Here is a 17,706-nt window from a genome sequence, read left to right as displayed (position 1 = left end):
GAAGTATACACACAGGCATTCCATTTCTAGTTACTACCCAAGAGAAATGAAAGCCTAAGTCCATACAGAGACTTGAATGTGAATGTCCATGGCAGCTTTATTTACAATAGCCAAAAGCTGTAAACAACTCAAATGCCCTTCAGTGGGTGAATGGAAAAACAAATTGTGGTATATACGTACAATGGAACACTACTCAACAATAAAGAGAGTGAACTACTGACACAGGAAACAACACTGATGAATCTTAAAATAAATACACTGAGTAAAAGAAACCAAAAAATAGTACACAGTGTATGATTTCATTTATAAAAATTCTAGGAAATGTGAACTAATTTATAGTTATAAAAAGGTCAGTGGTTGCCTGGGGATATTGCTGGGGCGGGGGTGTGGGGGAGAGGGACGGAGACGGGTGTGAGGGAGGAAATATACAGGGCCAAAAGGAAACATTTGAGGGTGACAGACTTATCCACTATCTTGATTGCAGTAACAGGTTCACAGTTACACAAGTTATGTCAAATCTTATCAAATTATACACTTTAAATAGGTACAGTTTATGATATGTCACTTATACCTCAATAAACCTGTTAAAATGCATTTATCAGGCTTCAGACTATATACCCCATATCATGCATGAATATATTAGTGTATGGCTGTGTCAAGTAGATTTAATTAGAAATTCTATATTTCTGTATTTGCTGTTGTGGTATGAGTTAAATTTTAAAGTATTTTTGAGTTCCTATTCATATTCTTGACCCTACACAGGTACTGTAAGAGTTACAAGTAAGTATGTATAACATTTATTCCCTTCATGGAATTGAGAGTCTTCCTAAGAAGATTTTCGTGACATGAAACACTTTCGGCACAACTAAAAGTCTTTGTACAGTTAAGTGAAGTGAAAAATTGAAAAGCACACGAGTTCCTCCATTGCACACATGTCCTAAATGCTATGTGCAGACACTGGATACACTTGATCATTACCTCCCTTAAGGAGCTCACAGTTTTATGGAGCGAAGAGAAAAGTGAGCAGTTAGAACACAATGCGACAAGTGACATGGCAGATATGTGGAGGACTGAGAAAAGTATTTTGGGAGTACACAGGAGGGAACTTAAAGGGGGAGAAATTCAAGGAAAACTTTACCTGTGGAGTTAATGGTGAGCTGACTGTTAGATGGCATGTTAGGTTATGCCAGAGAATAGGTGATGACAAAATTATTCATGGCAGACGAAGTAACATATTCAAAGACATAGTGGGTACACAGCAGTATTTGCTTCCCATCCCAACACAAATGAAGAGCACCCCTTTTATTCATGATGGTTCAGAATGTAAGGCTCAGAGTGGCAAGAGATGAAGTTGGACATACAGGCGGAGTTAGGCATAAATGTCCTTCTGTGCCACCTTATGGAAACAGGTAATTATTCTAATGGCAAAAGACTTTAAAGCACTGGGAGCAGGGTAATGACAAGATCACATTTTCACTGTAAGAGAAAAAGGTGCTGAACTAACCCTTAGATCATGACTAAACTTTGGGTGGAGAGGACGGTGGAGGAGACACTCCCGCCTGGGATGCTATCAGCACAATAAAGGCCCCTGTTGTCTGATCCCTCTTCCTTTATCAAGTGTGTAACACTAGGGAGACAAATAAGTCAAAGACTGACTCATAGTCCTAACAATATTTAGGCCTCAGGACCAAAACTACAGCTACATAAGGAACAACCATCTCTGAGAACAATCTGAAGACTATCAGAACAGATTTTTCAACAACTAAGGATATAAAGAAAAGGCCACTTCGAGATGGATGCACAGAGACTTGGTCTAGTCAGAACCCACATCCCCCAGTGTAGCAACCCACAGCAGGAGGGTTATCATGACGGCACAGGTGGCCCCTGAGGAGCAAGGGGTCCAGGCGCCATGTCAGGCTCCCCCGCCCAGGGGACCTACACCAGGAAGATGAGCCCTCACAACGTCTGGCTTTGCAAACCAGCAGAGGCTAACCTCCAGGAGAGCCAGAGGGCTGCTGTAAGCCAAGACTCCACTCAGGAAGGGCACGTGCACCAATGCATTCGCTCTGAGTTCCAGCAGAGGCAGCTTGAAAAGCAACTGGGTCATACACGGAGACTCATGACTAATTTTGGGGGCTGTGGAGGAGGAGGGATCTGGTGGAACTTTCTCCAGGGACAGAAGTGCTGCCATCTTTCTTTTACTCTCCTTCCACCTGGATGGCCTGGTACTGGTAAGCACCATTTCTATCACCGTCCATGAACCTAGCTAACACCATGTGGCCCATCCTGGAATTCCCCTGAGGACCAGCCCTGCCCAACCCGCCCACCCCCTCCAAAGCGGCTCCTGCCCCACCCCACCTGGCAGGTGGCCACAGCCAGCACTGGCGCCCCTCCAAAGCAGCTCCTGCTCCATGGGGCACCAGTGTGCCCGTAGCAGTTGCAGTCAGCTGGCCTGGGGGCCAGCCCCGCCCACCAGTGCCCCCTCAGCAATCATGGCCCAGCCACAGCAGGGAGCTGCATGCACCCCACACAAAGGGATGTCCCTGAAGCACCTGGCTCTGGTGACTGGGGGTGGGATTCACCACTTGGCCCCACAAGACACCTACATACAGCCATTCCTTCAAGACCAGGAGATGCAGTTGATATGCCTAATACACAGAAACAGACACAAAGAGGCAAAACGAGGAGACAATACTTTCCGGATGAAAGAACAAGACAAAACTCCAGAAAATGAACTAAATGAAACGGAGATATGCAATTTATCAGATAAAGAGTTCAAATGAATAGACACAAAGATGCTCACCAAACTTCGGAGAAGAAAGGATGAACTCAGTGAGAATTTTAAAAAAGAAATAGGAAAAAAAATATATATATATATATTTTTTAAATCAGAATTGAAGAATATAATAACTGAAATGAAAAATACACTAGAGGGAATCAACAGGAGATGAGAGGATACAGAAGAACGGATCAGCAAACTGGAAGACCAGGTAGCAGAAATCAATCAGAAGAGCCGAAAGAAAAAAGGACTTAAAAAAAATGAGGGTAGTTTAAGGGACCCGTGAGACAACATCAAGCATGCTAACATTTGCATTACAGGGGTCCCAGAAAAAGGAGAGGGAGAAAGGGACAGGAAATCTATTTGAAGAAATCAGCCTGACAGCTTCCCTAACCAGGCAAAGGAAACAGACATCCAGGTCCAGAGATCCCAAACAAGATGAACACAAAGAGACTCACACCAAGTCACATTATTATTAAAATGTCAAAAGTTTAAGATAAAGAGAGAATCTTAAAAGCAGCAAGAGAAAAAACAACTAGTTACATACAAGGGAACTCCTACAGTTCAGCTGATTTTTCAGCAGGAACTTTATAGGCCAGAAGAGATTGGTATGATATACTGAAAGTACTGAAAGGAAAAAACTTACAACCAAGAACACTCCACCCCAGGGGTCCCCAACCCCCAGGCCGTGGACTAGTACTGGTCCTCAGCCTGTGAGGAACTCGTCCGCACAGCAAGAGGTGAGCGCCAGGTGAGCAAGCGAAGCTTCATCTGCCGCTCCCCATCGCTCACGTTACCACCTGAACCATCCCACCCCCCCTCCCCCATCCATGGAAAAATTGTCTTCCACAAAACCAGTCCCTGGTGCCGAAAAGGTTGGGGACTGCTGCTGTAACCAATAAGACTATCATTCAGAATTGAAGGAGAAATAATTCCCCAAGCAAGCAAAAGCTAAAAAAGTTAGTTCATTACCACTAAACTGGCTTAACAAGGGATTTCATTAAAGGGAAAAGAAAAGGCCACAACTAGCAACAAGAAAATTATGAAAGAAAAAAAATCTCACTGGTAAAGGCAAACATATAGTAAAGGTAGTGTCTCAACGACCTATAAATCTAGTATGAAGGTTAAAAGACAAAACTGGTAAATATCATCTGCATCTAAAATAAATAGTTAAGTGATATACAAAATAAAAAGATGTAAAATATGACATCAAAAACATAAAGTGTGGGGCTTCCCTGGTGGCGCAGTGGTTGAGAGTCCGCCTGCCGATGCAGGGGACACGGGTTCGTGCCCTGGTCTGGGAAGACCCCACGTGCCGCGGAGCGGCTGGGCCCGTGAGCCATGGCCGCTGAGCCTGCGCGTCCGGAGCCTGTGCTCCGCAACGGGAGAGGCCATGGCAGTGAGGGGCCCGCGTACCGCCAAAAAAAAAAAAAAAAAAAACATAAAGTGTGATGGGGAGGGAGGGTGGGATGTAGTGCTTTTACAATGCACTCAAACTTATGCAACCGTCAACTTAAAATGGACTGCTATATACATAGCAGGTTGTTATATAGGAACATCATAGTATCCACAAACATAAAACCTGTGAAAGATACACAAAAACTAAAGAGAAGGGAATACAAGCATAACACTAAATAAAGTCATGAAGTCACAAGGGAAGAGAACAAGAAAAGAAGAAGAATTATCAAAAAACCCAGAAAACAATTAACAAAATGGTAATCAATAAATACCTATCAATAATTATTTTAAATGTAAATGAACTAAATGCTCTAATCAAAAGACATACGGTGGCTGAATGAAAAAACACAAGACCCAAATATATGCTGCTTACTAGAAACTTACTTCAGATCTAAGGGCACACACAGGCTGAAGGTAAAGAGATGGAAAAAGATATTCCATGCAAACGGAAATGAAAGGGAAGCTAGAGTAGCAAAACACAAATTCAAAAAGACACATGCACCCCAAGGTTCACTGCAGCATTGTTTACAATAGCCAAGATATGGAAGCAACCTAAGTGTCCATCTATGGATGAATGGATAAAGAACATGTGACATATATATGTATATGTATGTGTATATACGTATATATATATATATATATATACACACACACATACATACAATGCAACATTAGTCAGCCATAAAAAAAAACCTAAAATCTTGCCATTTGCAACACATGGATGGATCTAGAGGGTATCATGCTAAGTGAAATAAGTCAGACACAGAAACACAAATACCATATGATCTCACTTATATGTGGAATCTAAAAAACAAAACAAAACAATATGAAAATAGGCTCACAGATACAGAGAACAAACAGTGGTTGCTAAGGGGAGGGCAGTGGTAGGGTGGGTGAAATAGGTAAAGGGGATTAAGACGCACAAACCTCCAGTTATAAAAGAAATAAGCACCAGGGACATAATATGCAGCATAGGGAATATGGTCAATAACACTGTAATAACTTTGTATCACGACAGATGGTCACTAGGCTTATCATGGGGATCAATTCATAATGTATATAAATGTCAAATCACTATGTTGTACACCTGAAGCTAATATAATATTATATGCCAACTATACTAAAATAATAAACAAATAAATAAATAAAAATTTAAGAAAAAATTTAGCCCTTGGGATTAGATTACCGTGTCAAGGAAACAGGGAAGAGAACAAATATCAATATTTACTATCTACTGTGTAAAGATCTTTTCTTAAAAATATAATTTATTGAGATGAAACTCACACTGCATAAAATTAACTATTTTAAAGTAAATAACGCAGTGCATTTACTGCATTCACAATGTGTGTAAGCACCATCTCTATGTAACTGCAAACCATTTCCACCAGTTGAAAGTGAAAGCCCCTACCCATTAGCAGTTTCTCCTCACTACCCCTCCCCCCAGTCCCTGGCAACCACTAATCTACTTTCTGTCTCTATGAATCTTCCTCTTCTGGACACTTCATATAAGTGGAGCCATACACTATGTGACCTTTTGTGTCTGGCTTATTTCACTCAGCACAATGTTTTCAAGGTTCATCCACGCTGTAGCGTGTGTCAGTGCTTCATTCCTTTTTCTTTTTTTGTTTAATTCTGGTAAAACGAGCATAACATAAACTTTACCACCTTAATCATTTTTAAGTATGCAGCTCAGAAGTGTTAAGTACCTTCACACTGTTGTACAACTAACGTCCCGAACTCTTTTCACCTTGCAAAACTGAAACTCTACTCTCATTAAAGAACAATTCTCCATCTTCCTGTCCCCCAGGCACTGGCACCCACCACTGCACTTGCTCTTTCTGTGAATTAGATGACTCTAGGTGCCTCATATAAGTGGAATCATACAGTATTTGTCTTTTTGTGACTGGCTTATTTCACTTAGGCATCATTCCTTCTCACAGCTGAATGATATGACACTGTATGTATGAACCACAATTTATTTATCCATTCATCTGTCAATGGATGCTTGGGTTGTTTCTATACTTTGCCTATTATCGTAAGGGTCTTTTAAAATAATACAACTAGCATACTTGGTAAAAAAAAAAGCTTGGAACATGGAAATAAAGGCAACCAGGATGGAAGCAGGACACCTAGAATATCCTGGTTCATCTATTCTGAGAATACAGTCCACATTCAACATGGTGGCATCCAATGACATCACAGATATTTATTAACTAGGGACTGTGAGAGATAAAAATACGCATAAAATTTGGTCTTGCCCTTTAAGAAATGTAAAGTCCCTTGAGAAAGTCAATCCACATAGATACGTATACCACAAGGCTGAAACAAGAATCTGGTACACCTTCACATGCGACAGAGGATGCAACCTGGCCTAAGAGAGTGGAAGGACTTGCACAGGCAGAGAAAGGTTGAGAGAAGACCATGGGAACAGTGTGAACCAATATGGGCCTGGAAATGGAAAAGTGCATTTGCAAATATCACATCAATTTTAGTCATGACTATTTACATGCTACAAACTCATTTTGTCCTACTGTGAAGCAATTTAACTTAGTAGTCCAGATGAACTAGCGTATGTGAATGTTAATACAAATTAAAATTAAATGAATGGTAATTATAATCATCGTCCAAGAACAAACGTGAAGTGCTAATTTTAAAACAAGTGAAAGTTTAAGACCTCCAATGGATGGTAACTGCCTACTCTCTTCCTGGAGAAAATCTCCTGAGATGGGGCTTCCAGAGTATCGCTCAATATCACGTCCTCATTTGGAAAATTAAATACTTCCCTAGTTCTTTTGCTTTGGTTTCACTTCTTCCTCTACCCTCCTTAAAGAAAAGAACACCTGTTTAGAATCCACTTCATGAACATTCCCTCACAATGAAATATTAAAATAAAATCATATACTCAGCTCTCTGCTTGGATGCTAAACAAGTCTGATTCTTCGCACTTTTTTTTAAATAAGGGAAATGGGAAGGCAGGGGTGAATATGAGAAATATTAACAAGATGAAAATGAGGAGGGCCACTAGGTATTGGTACAGGAAGGTGGAGACATCTAACAAACTCCCCAGTTTCTAGTTCGGCATACTGAAGAGAAAGTGCCTGAGGATGGAAGTACAAGGAAGCGAGAAAAGGAGAGAGGAGGGAGCGAGGGAAGGATGGGGGAAGGAAGGAGGGACACACGGACACACACACACACGCACACGCATGTATGGGTCACACTGTGGAAATGACCAATGTGAGATGGCTGCAGGACAACACGTGGAGTACAGAGGCAGGGTTATCTGCTCCTAGCTCAGGGGTGGGTGGTGGGTTAGAGGTGTGCATCTGGGGACAAGTGTGTGGGTGAAGCAGAGGAGCAGAAGAGACAGCTAAAGAACAGCCAGAGGAGAAGGAGAAAAAAGGGGAGTGGTGCCCAGATATTAATAAAGAAGACATCTGTGAAGCAGGGTTACAAACAGCAAGTGCTACTGAGCAATTAAGATAAAAACAAAATCTACAGGATTGGGCAACTAGGAAGTCACTGGTGACCTGAGCAGGAAGAGATAATTAAGTATTTTGGTTTGAAATTCATTTTCAGCTGACTGAATTCCGATAGAAGAAATGAGTTCAAAACCTCTTCCTCTTTTAACTCCTATTGGATGGCTCACCGAAGTTAGGAGTCAAAGAAGAAACAAGAACGCCCATCAGAAACAAAGTAATACCCAGGTGAGAGTTTTAAATATCCTACAGAGCACACCGTGTGCGTGCGTACACACATGCGCACGCGCGCGAGTATGTGTGTGTGTACACACAGAAAAAGATTTTAAAAGCGACATATCAAATTGGTTCCTGGAAACTCTAAAAAGAGGATTGGTATTAAAAGTGGTGGTCAGTAGGACCTCAAGATGGCAGAGGAGTAAGACGTGGAGATCACCTTCCTACCCACAAATACATCAAAAATATATCTACATGTGGAACAACTCCTACAGAACACCTACTGAATGCTGGCAGAAGACCTCAGACTTCCCAAAAGGGTCTTGCTTGTCCGGCCGGCTGTCAGGCCTGAACCTCTGAGGTTGGAGAGCCGAGTTCAGGACACTGGACCACCAGAGACCTCCCAGCCCCACGTAATATGAATCGGCGACAGCTCTCCCAAACACCTCTGTCTCAACGCCAAGACCCAGCTCCACTCAACGACTCGCAAACTCGAGTGCTGGACACCACAGGCCAAACTACTAGCAAGACAGGAACACAACCCCACCCATTAGCAGAGAGGCTGCCTAAAATCATAGTAAGTTCACAGACACCCCAAAACACACCACTGGACACGGTACTGCCGACCAGAAAGACAAGATCCAGCCTCATCCACCAGAACACAGGCACCAGTCCCCTCCACCAGTAAGCCTACACAACCCACTGAACCAACCTTCCCTGGAATTCCCTGATGGCACAGTGATTAAGAATCCACCTGCCAATGCAGGGGCCATGGGTTCGAGCCCTGGTCTGGGAAGATCCCACATGCAATGAAGCAACTAAGCCTGTGAACAACTACTGAGCCTCTGCTCTAGAGCCCACGAGCCACAACTACTGAGGCTGCGTGCTGCAACTACCGAAGCCTGTGAGCGTAGAGCCCATGCTCTGCAACAAGAGAAGCCACTGCAGTGAGAAGCCCATGCACCGCAACAAAGAGTAGCTGCCGCTCACTGCAACCAGAGAAAGCCCGCGTGCAGCAGTGAAGACCGAAGACAGCCAAAAATAAAATAATAAGTAAATGAATAATTTATTTAAAAAAAAATCTTCCAACAAACAAAAGCCCAGAACCAGATGGCTTCACAGGGGAATTCTACCAAACATTTAGAAAAGAGCTAATGCCTATCCTTCTCAAACTCTGCCAAAATATAGCAGAGGGAAGAACAATCCCAAACTCATTCTACGAGTCTACCTACCATCACCCTGATACCAAAACCAGACAAAGATGTCGCAAAAAAAAGAAAACTACAGGCCAATATCACTGATGAACACAGATGCAAAAATCCCCAACAAAATACTAGCAAACAGAATCCAACAGCACATTAAAATGATCATACACCATGATCAAGTGGGGTTTATCCCAGGAATGCAAGGATTCTTCCATACACACAAATCAATCAATGTGATACACCATATTAACAAATCGAAGGATAAAAACCATCTGATCATCGCAATAGATGAAGAAAAAGCTTTCGACAAAATTCGACACCCATTTATGATAAAAACCCTCCAGGAAGTAGGCATAGGGAGAACTTACCTCAACATAATAGAGGCCATATGTGACAAACCCACAGCCAACATCGTTCTTAATGGTGAAAAACTGAAACCATTTCCTCTAAGATCAGGAACAAGACAAGGATACCCATTCTCACCACTATTATTCAACGTAGTTTTGAAAGTTTTAGCCACAGCAATCAGAGAAGTAAAAGAAATAAAAGGAATCCAAATTGGAAAACAAGAAGTAACACTGTCACTGTTTGCAGATGACATGATACTATACATAGAGAATCCTAAAGATACTACCAGAAAAGTACTAGTGCTCATCAATGAATTTGGTAAAGTAGCAGGATACAAAAGTAATGCACAGAAATCTCTTGCACTCCTATACACAAATGATGAAAAATCTGAAAGAGAAATTGAGGAAATACTCCCATTTACCACTGCAACAAAAACAATAAAATACCTAGGAATAAACCTACCTAAGGAGGCAAAAGACCTGTATGCAGAAAACTATAAGACACTGAAGAAAGAAATTAAAGATGATACAAACAGATGGAGAGATATACCATGTTCTTGAATTGGAGGAATCAACATTGTGAAAATAACTATACTACCCAAAGCAATCTACAGATTCAATGCAATCCCTATCAAACTACCACTGGCATTTTTCACAGAACTAGAACAAAATATTTCACAAGTTGTATGGAAACACAAAAGACCCCGAATAGCCAAAGCAATCTTGAGAAAGAAAAATGGAGCTGGAGGAATCAGGCTCCCTGACTTCAGACTATACTACAAAGCTACGGTCATCAAGACAGTATGGTACTAGCACAAAAGCAGAAATATAGAACAATGGAACAGGACAGAAAGCCCAGAGATAAACCCAGGCACATATGGTCACCTTATCTTTGATAAAGGAGGCAAGAATATACAATGGAGAAAAGACAGTCTCTTCAATAAGTGGTGCTGGGAAAACTGGACAGCAATGTGAATGAATGAAATCAGAACACCCCCTGACACCATACACAAAAATAAACTCAAAATGGATTAAAGACCTAAATGTAAGGCCAGACACTATAAAACTCCTAGAGGAAAACATAAGCAGAACACTCTATGACATAAATCACAGCAAGATCCTTTTTGACCCATCTCCTAGAGTAAGGGAAATAAAAACAAAAATAAACAAATGGGACCTAATGAAATTTAAAAGCTTTTGCACAGCAAAGGAAACCATAAACAAGACCAAAAGACAACCCTCAGAATGGGAGAGAATATTTGCAAATGAAGTGACTGACAAAGGATTAATCTCCAAATATACAAGCAGCTCATGCAGCTCAATCACAAAAACAAACAACCCAATCCAAAAATGGGCAGACCTAATTAGACATTTCTCCAAAGATATACAGATTGCCAACAAACACACGAAAGGATGCTCAACATCACTAATCATTAGATAAATGCAAATCAAAACTACAATGAGGTATCACCACATACCAGTCAGAATGGCCATCATCAAAAAATCTATAAACAGTAAATGCTGGAGAGGGTGTGGAGAAAAGGGAACCCTCTTGCACTGCTGGTGGGAATGTAAATTGGTACAGCCACTATGGAGAACAGTATGGAGCTTCCTTAAAAAATTAAAAATAGCACTTCCATATGACCCAGCAATCCCACTACCGGGCATATACCCTGAGAAAACCATAATTCAAAAACAGTCATGTACCACAGTGTTCACTGCAGCACTATTTACAATAGCCAGGACATGGAAGCAACCTAAGTGTCCTTCGACAGATGAATGGATAAAGAAGATGTGCCATATATATACAATGAAATATTACTCAGCCATAAAAGGAAACGAAACTGAATTATTTGTAGTGAGGTGGATGGACCTAGAGTCTGTCGTACATAGTGAAGTAAGTCAGAAAGAGAAAAACAAATACCGTACACTAACAAATATATATGGAATCTAAAAAAAAAATGGTTCTGACGAACCTAGGGGCAGGTCAGGAATAAAGATGCAGACGTAGAGAATGGACTTGAGGACACGGGGAGCGGGAAGGGTAAGCTGGGACGAAGTGAAAGAGTGGCATTGACATATATACACTACCAAACGTAAAACAGATAGCTAGTGGGAAGCAGCCACATAGCACAGGGAGATCAGCTCGGTGTTTTGTGACCACCTGGACGGGCGGGATAGGGAGGGTGGGAGGGAGACGCAAGAGGGAGGGGATATGGGGATACATGTATACGTATAGCTGATTCACTTTGTTATACAGCAGAAATTAACACACCATTGTAAAGCAATTATACTCCAATAAAGATGTTAAAAAAATAAATAAATAAAAATAAAAGTGGTGGTCACAAGGAATTTGAGCCTGTCTTTAATATTCCTCATAATTAGAAGTTATTCATATACATAGTTAAAAATTAATTTAAAAATAAAATTTTCTATAAATAAGGAGATAATCTGTTAATCAGTCTCAGAGTTGGCCATGTATAGGTGTACTATTAACTATTCTCAGCCAGGTTGGGGGTCTTGATTCTTAATGTAAATAAGACCCTCACTGTAGTTTACGTTCTAGTTTTAATTGTAACATTTTAATTCTTAACATTAAAAAAATTATATCTTAAGGCTCCCTCCAACTAAATAATACTAACTGGAATTAATTTCATATGAAAAATATTTTATAACAAATCAAAACTTAAGGGAGTTGAATGTATGTCAACAGATGGCTAAGTTATTTAGAATATGTGGCCAACACGACATTTCCTCAGGCAAGAAGGACTATGTGCTCTGAAACAAGAACAGCAACAGAAGGACACGACAAGTGGACACTGGGAACGAGGGTGTTGAGGGAGTGAGCATTAGTGACTCTGTGACTTCTTCCAGACATCTGACACAGAATACTTTTTCTTTATAATTAAAAATCCTAACTAGATAAACAAATTTATTGGTCAGGTATAAGAACATTAGTAATCAATCAAAAGTTAATTTTACCACTCATTTATTACTCTCTGCAATATAACAGAATATAATTAAGTCATATACCATTTTTTTGAGGAGAAATTTTCAATACAGGGTTTAGAATTATTTTTACATCAAAGCCATAATTAGGAATATATATTAAGATTTATACTTCAATTTCACATTTGTCATGTCTAAGTATCATTTATTTCTGATTCACACTGGAGAGGGAAAGCTCAGGGTAAAGATTACTAGTGTATTTACAAACCCAAATAAAAACCTCTCCCGCAAAGGACCAGTTTCTAAACACAGTCCCTTCTTCAAGGAACAAAAGAGAATAATCCACTTTAAATCCTGCAAGATGATGGACTATATGGGACCCAGATGAGAAATACATGGAAATACTAAAAATAGATCCAAGCTGATTTGAAAGGTTAAGTGTTTTTTGTTTTAAGTGTATTAAAAAATACCTGCTTTTGGGCCTTGAATAATTTACAGAAAGAATTTCAGGATGAAAATACAACTAACTATAAAAATAACTTCAAAATGGAAATTAGTAAAAGTATTACGAAGTCTATTGGTTGCATCTGAGAAAATTTTTCCTGTTAAAGGAGATTTCAAACAAAGAATAATGCAAAAACTGTCAATCTCTCAGTTGTTTCTTGATTAAGCATAACCAAGAACATGTCAGCAATCTCGCAAAATCTATTCTCACAAAATTCACTGCTGCCTTTAAAATATTTTGTTATAGAAATGTCTGGGCCTCTATAGATAATTTATTAGGTTTGAGCCTGTTCCATTTTCACTTTGTGAACCATCTCCTCTAATCACCTTGAGAGTCTATTATACCAAAGAGTAAACTGATTGCTAAAAATAAGGACATCATATCCCCCCAAATGTTGGATTTTTCAAAACTGAACACTAAACAGGCAGCAAAGCAACGTTTTGGAAAGCATATCCACTGACATGGCATCAGTTTTAAAAGGTCTTAAAGATTTCAAATAAAAAGTGTAATGCACAGATTCTTTGTGTTTCCAATGGACAACAAAACTATAATCGATATTAATTATATTTGGCTAAAAATACATAGCCAAGATGCTCCTCACAGCCTAATTCTTTGTGGCAAGTAATATGCTTGTAAAATCTACTTAGTGGTAATTTTTTAATTAGTATAAAATCTTCCATATTTAAATATAAGAAGCTATTTCAGAGGAATTCTGTAATAAATCTGTCATATCACACCAGGTATTCAAGTCTAAAGCTATAGTTTATACCAATGATGCAGCAATAGCAGTTGGCAAATTAAATTTTTTAAAAAACATTTTCATTTTTGAAGCAAAAATATCACCAAATTATTTTATACAGGATTCAATACACTTGCAATTTACAATTAAAGTTATAATCATCACTAAAAATTACTAAAATAAGAGAAAAACTGCACTTATACAGATAAATTATAATTTTCCTTGCTCCTTCATTTCTCATTTAACTGAGAACACTGGCTGAATTCACAGGAGCAAATGAGAGCATCCTAAGGGTCAGGACTTCCTTGTGAGAGGCAATGAGAAAGAGTGAAAAATTTCACAGCTTGGAATTTGGTTGCTAAATACATCCTCTATTCTAGTCTTATAAGCTTTTCAGCTAGTAAATCAAAATCCCGTTATACACTAGGATAATATTCATGACAATTCTCTATATTTTATCTTCTTAAAATCAAAGACTCAATTCTAAAGGGTTAATAGAGGCATTACAAAGTAACTCTCTAGTTTGCATTTCCCATAATACTAAAATAAAGCTTTTTCTTTTAGTCTAGAAATTTGCTTTTTTAATACTGTGAAAAGCCTCTATGAATCTGTTTAACGTATTTACTTCTTTTCATCTATTCAGTGCCACTGGGCATAACATGTAGTGCAGTGCGTGTTGATATTTTGCAAAGCACCACATGACTCACTGTACCCTAATGCACTCCATTAATCCTGTTTGGACAGCTGGGTCCAGGCATTTGTTAGCTGCATTTTAATTGTTCCACCTTTCTTTTTCTTCTTTTTATTTATCTCTATGGCAAACTACTCAGGAATTTAATTTGTTGATCTTCAAAAAGCACATTTTGCCATTAATTTGTTTTCTTTGTATTAAAACTGTACTCAGCATGTAATTTTCTTCCATAAAATCTATACATTACTATTAACAATTAATCTTAAATAACAGAGCACAGTGAATTTCATAAATGATAAAATGGTAGGTTGGCTATAATATCACAGAAATTATTTGTTGGACTGCCATAATACAAACGATCACAGTTAGCTACAAATCAAGTTACTAAAGTGTATATTTATGGCATTTTCAAGATTAGCACACTATAAGCAGATGTCAAAATGATAACAAGTCCTATAATGCAAACACAAAAGAAATAAGACCTCTAAGTAAATGAGCTTTGTATTAGTCTGTGGAACAGCGGTCCCTTCTACATTTACATTTAGATTCCACTTGTATTAAAACATGAACTTCTCTGTAAGCATTATGAAGATGACCGCAAAGCTTATACCCTTCCTGGCACAGCCTGCATCCCCGACAGCTGTGGGCCTTGAATAAATAATGGAGGCCACATAAGCGCTAAAACAAAAGCAATTCAAAGTTACTTGCAATCTTTGTCATAAGCATGTTGCTAAGGTTGAATAATGGGATTTTTCTAATCATTTGTGAACACTCAAGTCAAAATCTAAGTCTAGAAAACGGAACAAAACTGCCTAGTGGAAATTTTTGTCTGAAATAATATTTAGCCAAGAACTGAGAATACAGTCTGCAACAGTGCTTTATAAAAGAAAAGAACACCAAACGAAGGAAGATTTATTCAACTATTTCAATGACAAAGTGGAAATATTTTACTTTTAAATGATGACCAAAATTCTCTGTGAATTGAAAAATTAAGAAAACTATATAAATGACAAGCCAGTAAAAAGCTGAAGAGCTAAAGGATGTCCTTTAAATCAGTGTGTGCTCTCCTAGATCTTACTGCTTTCAAGTGTTAAAATAAGTGTTACATATTCTCAATTTTTTAAACCACATACTAAATTACACATTTTTTAAAACATTTCGCGTAGGAAAAAATTAGTTTAGTATTTTCTAGACATTAAATATTGTTTTTTTTTTTTAAAAAAAAATCACAGTTTCCTCACTAGAGGACTCCAAAGCTTAATTAGTCAATGAAAAAAATAAACTCTGTTGTTTGGACAAGGACTATTTCTAAGTACTTGAAACAATAAGTGGTCTTTATTTGATAAAAGTACTTATTTTGGTACAGTTCTGTATGTAAATGAATTACAGAAGTAAAGGCATAAAATAATGTGGGAGGGAATAATATATTTCAAAGAGTGATCTCTTTGAAAAACAGTTTAGAAACTACAACTTTAGCAAGAAGTTTGATACTTAAAAGGTACTGACTTTAAATGAAAAGTTCTCATTTAAACTTACCCAGTGTTCTTGACATAACAGGCAGTGCGGAGCTCAAGACCAAGATTGACACACAATTCCCAATGATCTGATATGAGAAATCAGAAAGAATATTGGGCAGTTACACAGTATACGGATAAATAAAATCCATTCACATTCTGGCAAGCTACTGGACATTTCAGTTACCTACTGTTCTTTGCTAACTTCTGAATGATACAATTCAACATAAAAAATAAAGAGAATAGAAACTTTTCTACCAACATTTAAAGTTCTATCTGTGAGTTCTAGAAGATATTTACAGTACCTGACACAAATATAAAGTTATAGAACACAAATTACTTCACACCTCAGATAACGCATTTTACATTATTGACTGAGGTTGATGATTTCAAAAAGGTTTGCCTAACAAGTAAAAATTAATATTTTTAATACTTCTGACTCTACTTTTAAAGCCAAGACTACTGCTCAAGATAGATAATATCTACTTCTAATATGTTTAACTATTATAAGATTTAATACCAAAAAGCTAGAAATCCAAAACACCTAAATTCTAGTAATTTTCACTGTATCCTATACTTATTCTTTCATATTAAGTAAGAGATGTTGAAAATATTACTTAGTACTTATGATTACTTAAACTAGATGCTAAGTATCTCAAGAAGCCATAGCATTTTAGATAAAGATATATAAAAATAACTTCTCCCCTTTAGAATAAGCTGAAAATATGGAATATATAATAAAAAAGAAAAGAAGCCAGCAGCTCTTGTTATTCTTCATTGTCAGCCTGTGGGAATATTTTACAAATGCAGTCACTATATAAGATAACAGCCTTTGTTATTCCAAAGCCAATGACATATTGTAGAAAGTCAAATTAGCCTCAGACTACAAAATGTTTCTGAATAGAACTCTTCCGTCTTGCTTTAATTATTCAAATTTGAAATACTTTGTCTCTACTACTTGTAGCAACTAAGTTCTTCAGATTTCAAACAAGTTCCCTGAAGTACAGTCAGCACAATCAAAGTTACTCATTAGCAATACGTTTTCTTTGTAGGAAAAAGAGTCCTTTCAGGAGCCGTCTATAGCTAGTTAACAAGCTCTGCGGTTCTATGCATTTACAAGTGAATGGATGCCATCCAAATTAAACAGAGCACATCCTTTTCCCACTCATTCAGCATTTTGAAAATCTTCCAGTGCGTGTGTTTACGCAACTTACAAACAAATACCTAGAACCGCAAATGAACCATTCACTGCGATTACTAAATAAAACAGTCTGTCTTGGAAGGCAAAAGGGAGGCACAGTCACCTAAGACTTTACCTTACCTTTGTCATCGTTGTGTCATCCTTCTTGGGAATAAAGTTTCCAAAAAATCGGAGGCTATAGAAACCAACAACAGAGGACACCATAAGATAGCTGTGAGAATCAAGGAAAAACTCTCCAAAGAATTGTTTCCTTAAGTTCTCAATTGTCTCCAAAATGTCTTAAGGCCGAAAGGAAAACCAAAACAAAACAAAATGCCACTTGGAGTGCTTGAGGAAGACTGACTTGTTTTTTCTTCCAGGAGAGTGTCTTAGTAAATTACCACTGTCCCAGAAAACGAGACAGAAAACTTGTTAACAGACAGAAGTTCAGTTAAAGAAAGGATACAATATCAAAATGATTTCAAGTGCAGCTCCCACGAAACCAAAAGCAGAAAGAGAAGCATTTCCTATTCCAGGCCCCTGGGGGAGAAAAACACTTTTCAGAATTCAATGACACTATTATATTTGGTTTCCCTAAAATTGTTGTCTCATAAATATAGGACAGTTGAAATTAGGAATGTTTAATA

At 38.3% G+C, this 17,706-nt stretch overlaps 1 protein-coding gene across 5 annotated transcripts in view; it reads right to left on the bottom strand.

Annotated features, from left to right (window-relative positions):
* The window catches only part of LMBR1 (limb development membrane protein 1), a 140,443-nt gene that overhangs the window by 16,724 nt on the left and 106,013 nt on the right, over positions 1-17,706 (bottom strand). For all 5 annotated transcript variants that reach the window (XM_060156274.1, XM_060156277.1, XM_060156276.1 and 2 more), the window contains 3 exons: positions 17,526-17,599; positions 17,201-17,291; positions 15,902-15,968 (listed from right to left, as the gene is read on the bottom strand). In XM_060156274.1, the coding sequence (XP_060012257.1) occupies positions 15,902-15,968; positions 17,201-17,291; positions 17,526-17,599 (232 nt within the window). The remainder of the gene's footprint in view (positions 1-15,901; positions 15,969-17,200; positions 17,292-17,525; positions 17,600-17,706) is intronic.

This window comes from Lagenorhynchus albirostris, chromosome 8 (genome assembly GCF_949774975.1).
Source record: "Lagenorhynchus albirostris chromosome 8, mLagAlb1.1, whole genome shotgun sequence".
Taxonomy (NCBI): domain Eukaryota; kingdom Metazoa; phylum Chordata; class Mammalia; order Artiodactyla; family Delphinidae; genus Lagenorhynchus; species Lagenorhynchus albirostris.
Note: the sequence above shows the minus strand (reverse complement) of the source record. Positions and strands in the feature narration are given on the sequence as shown.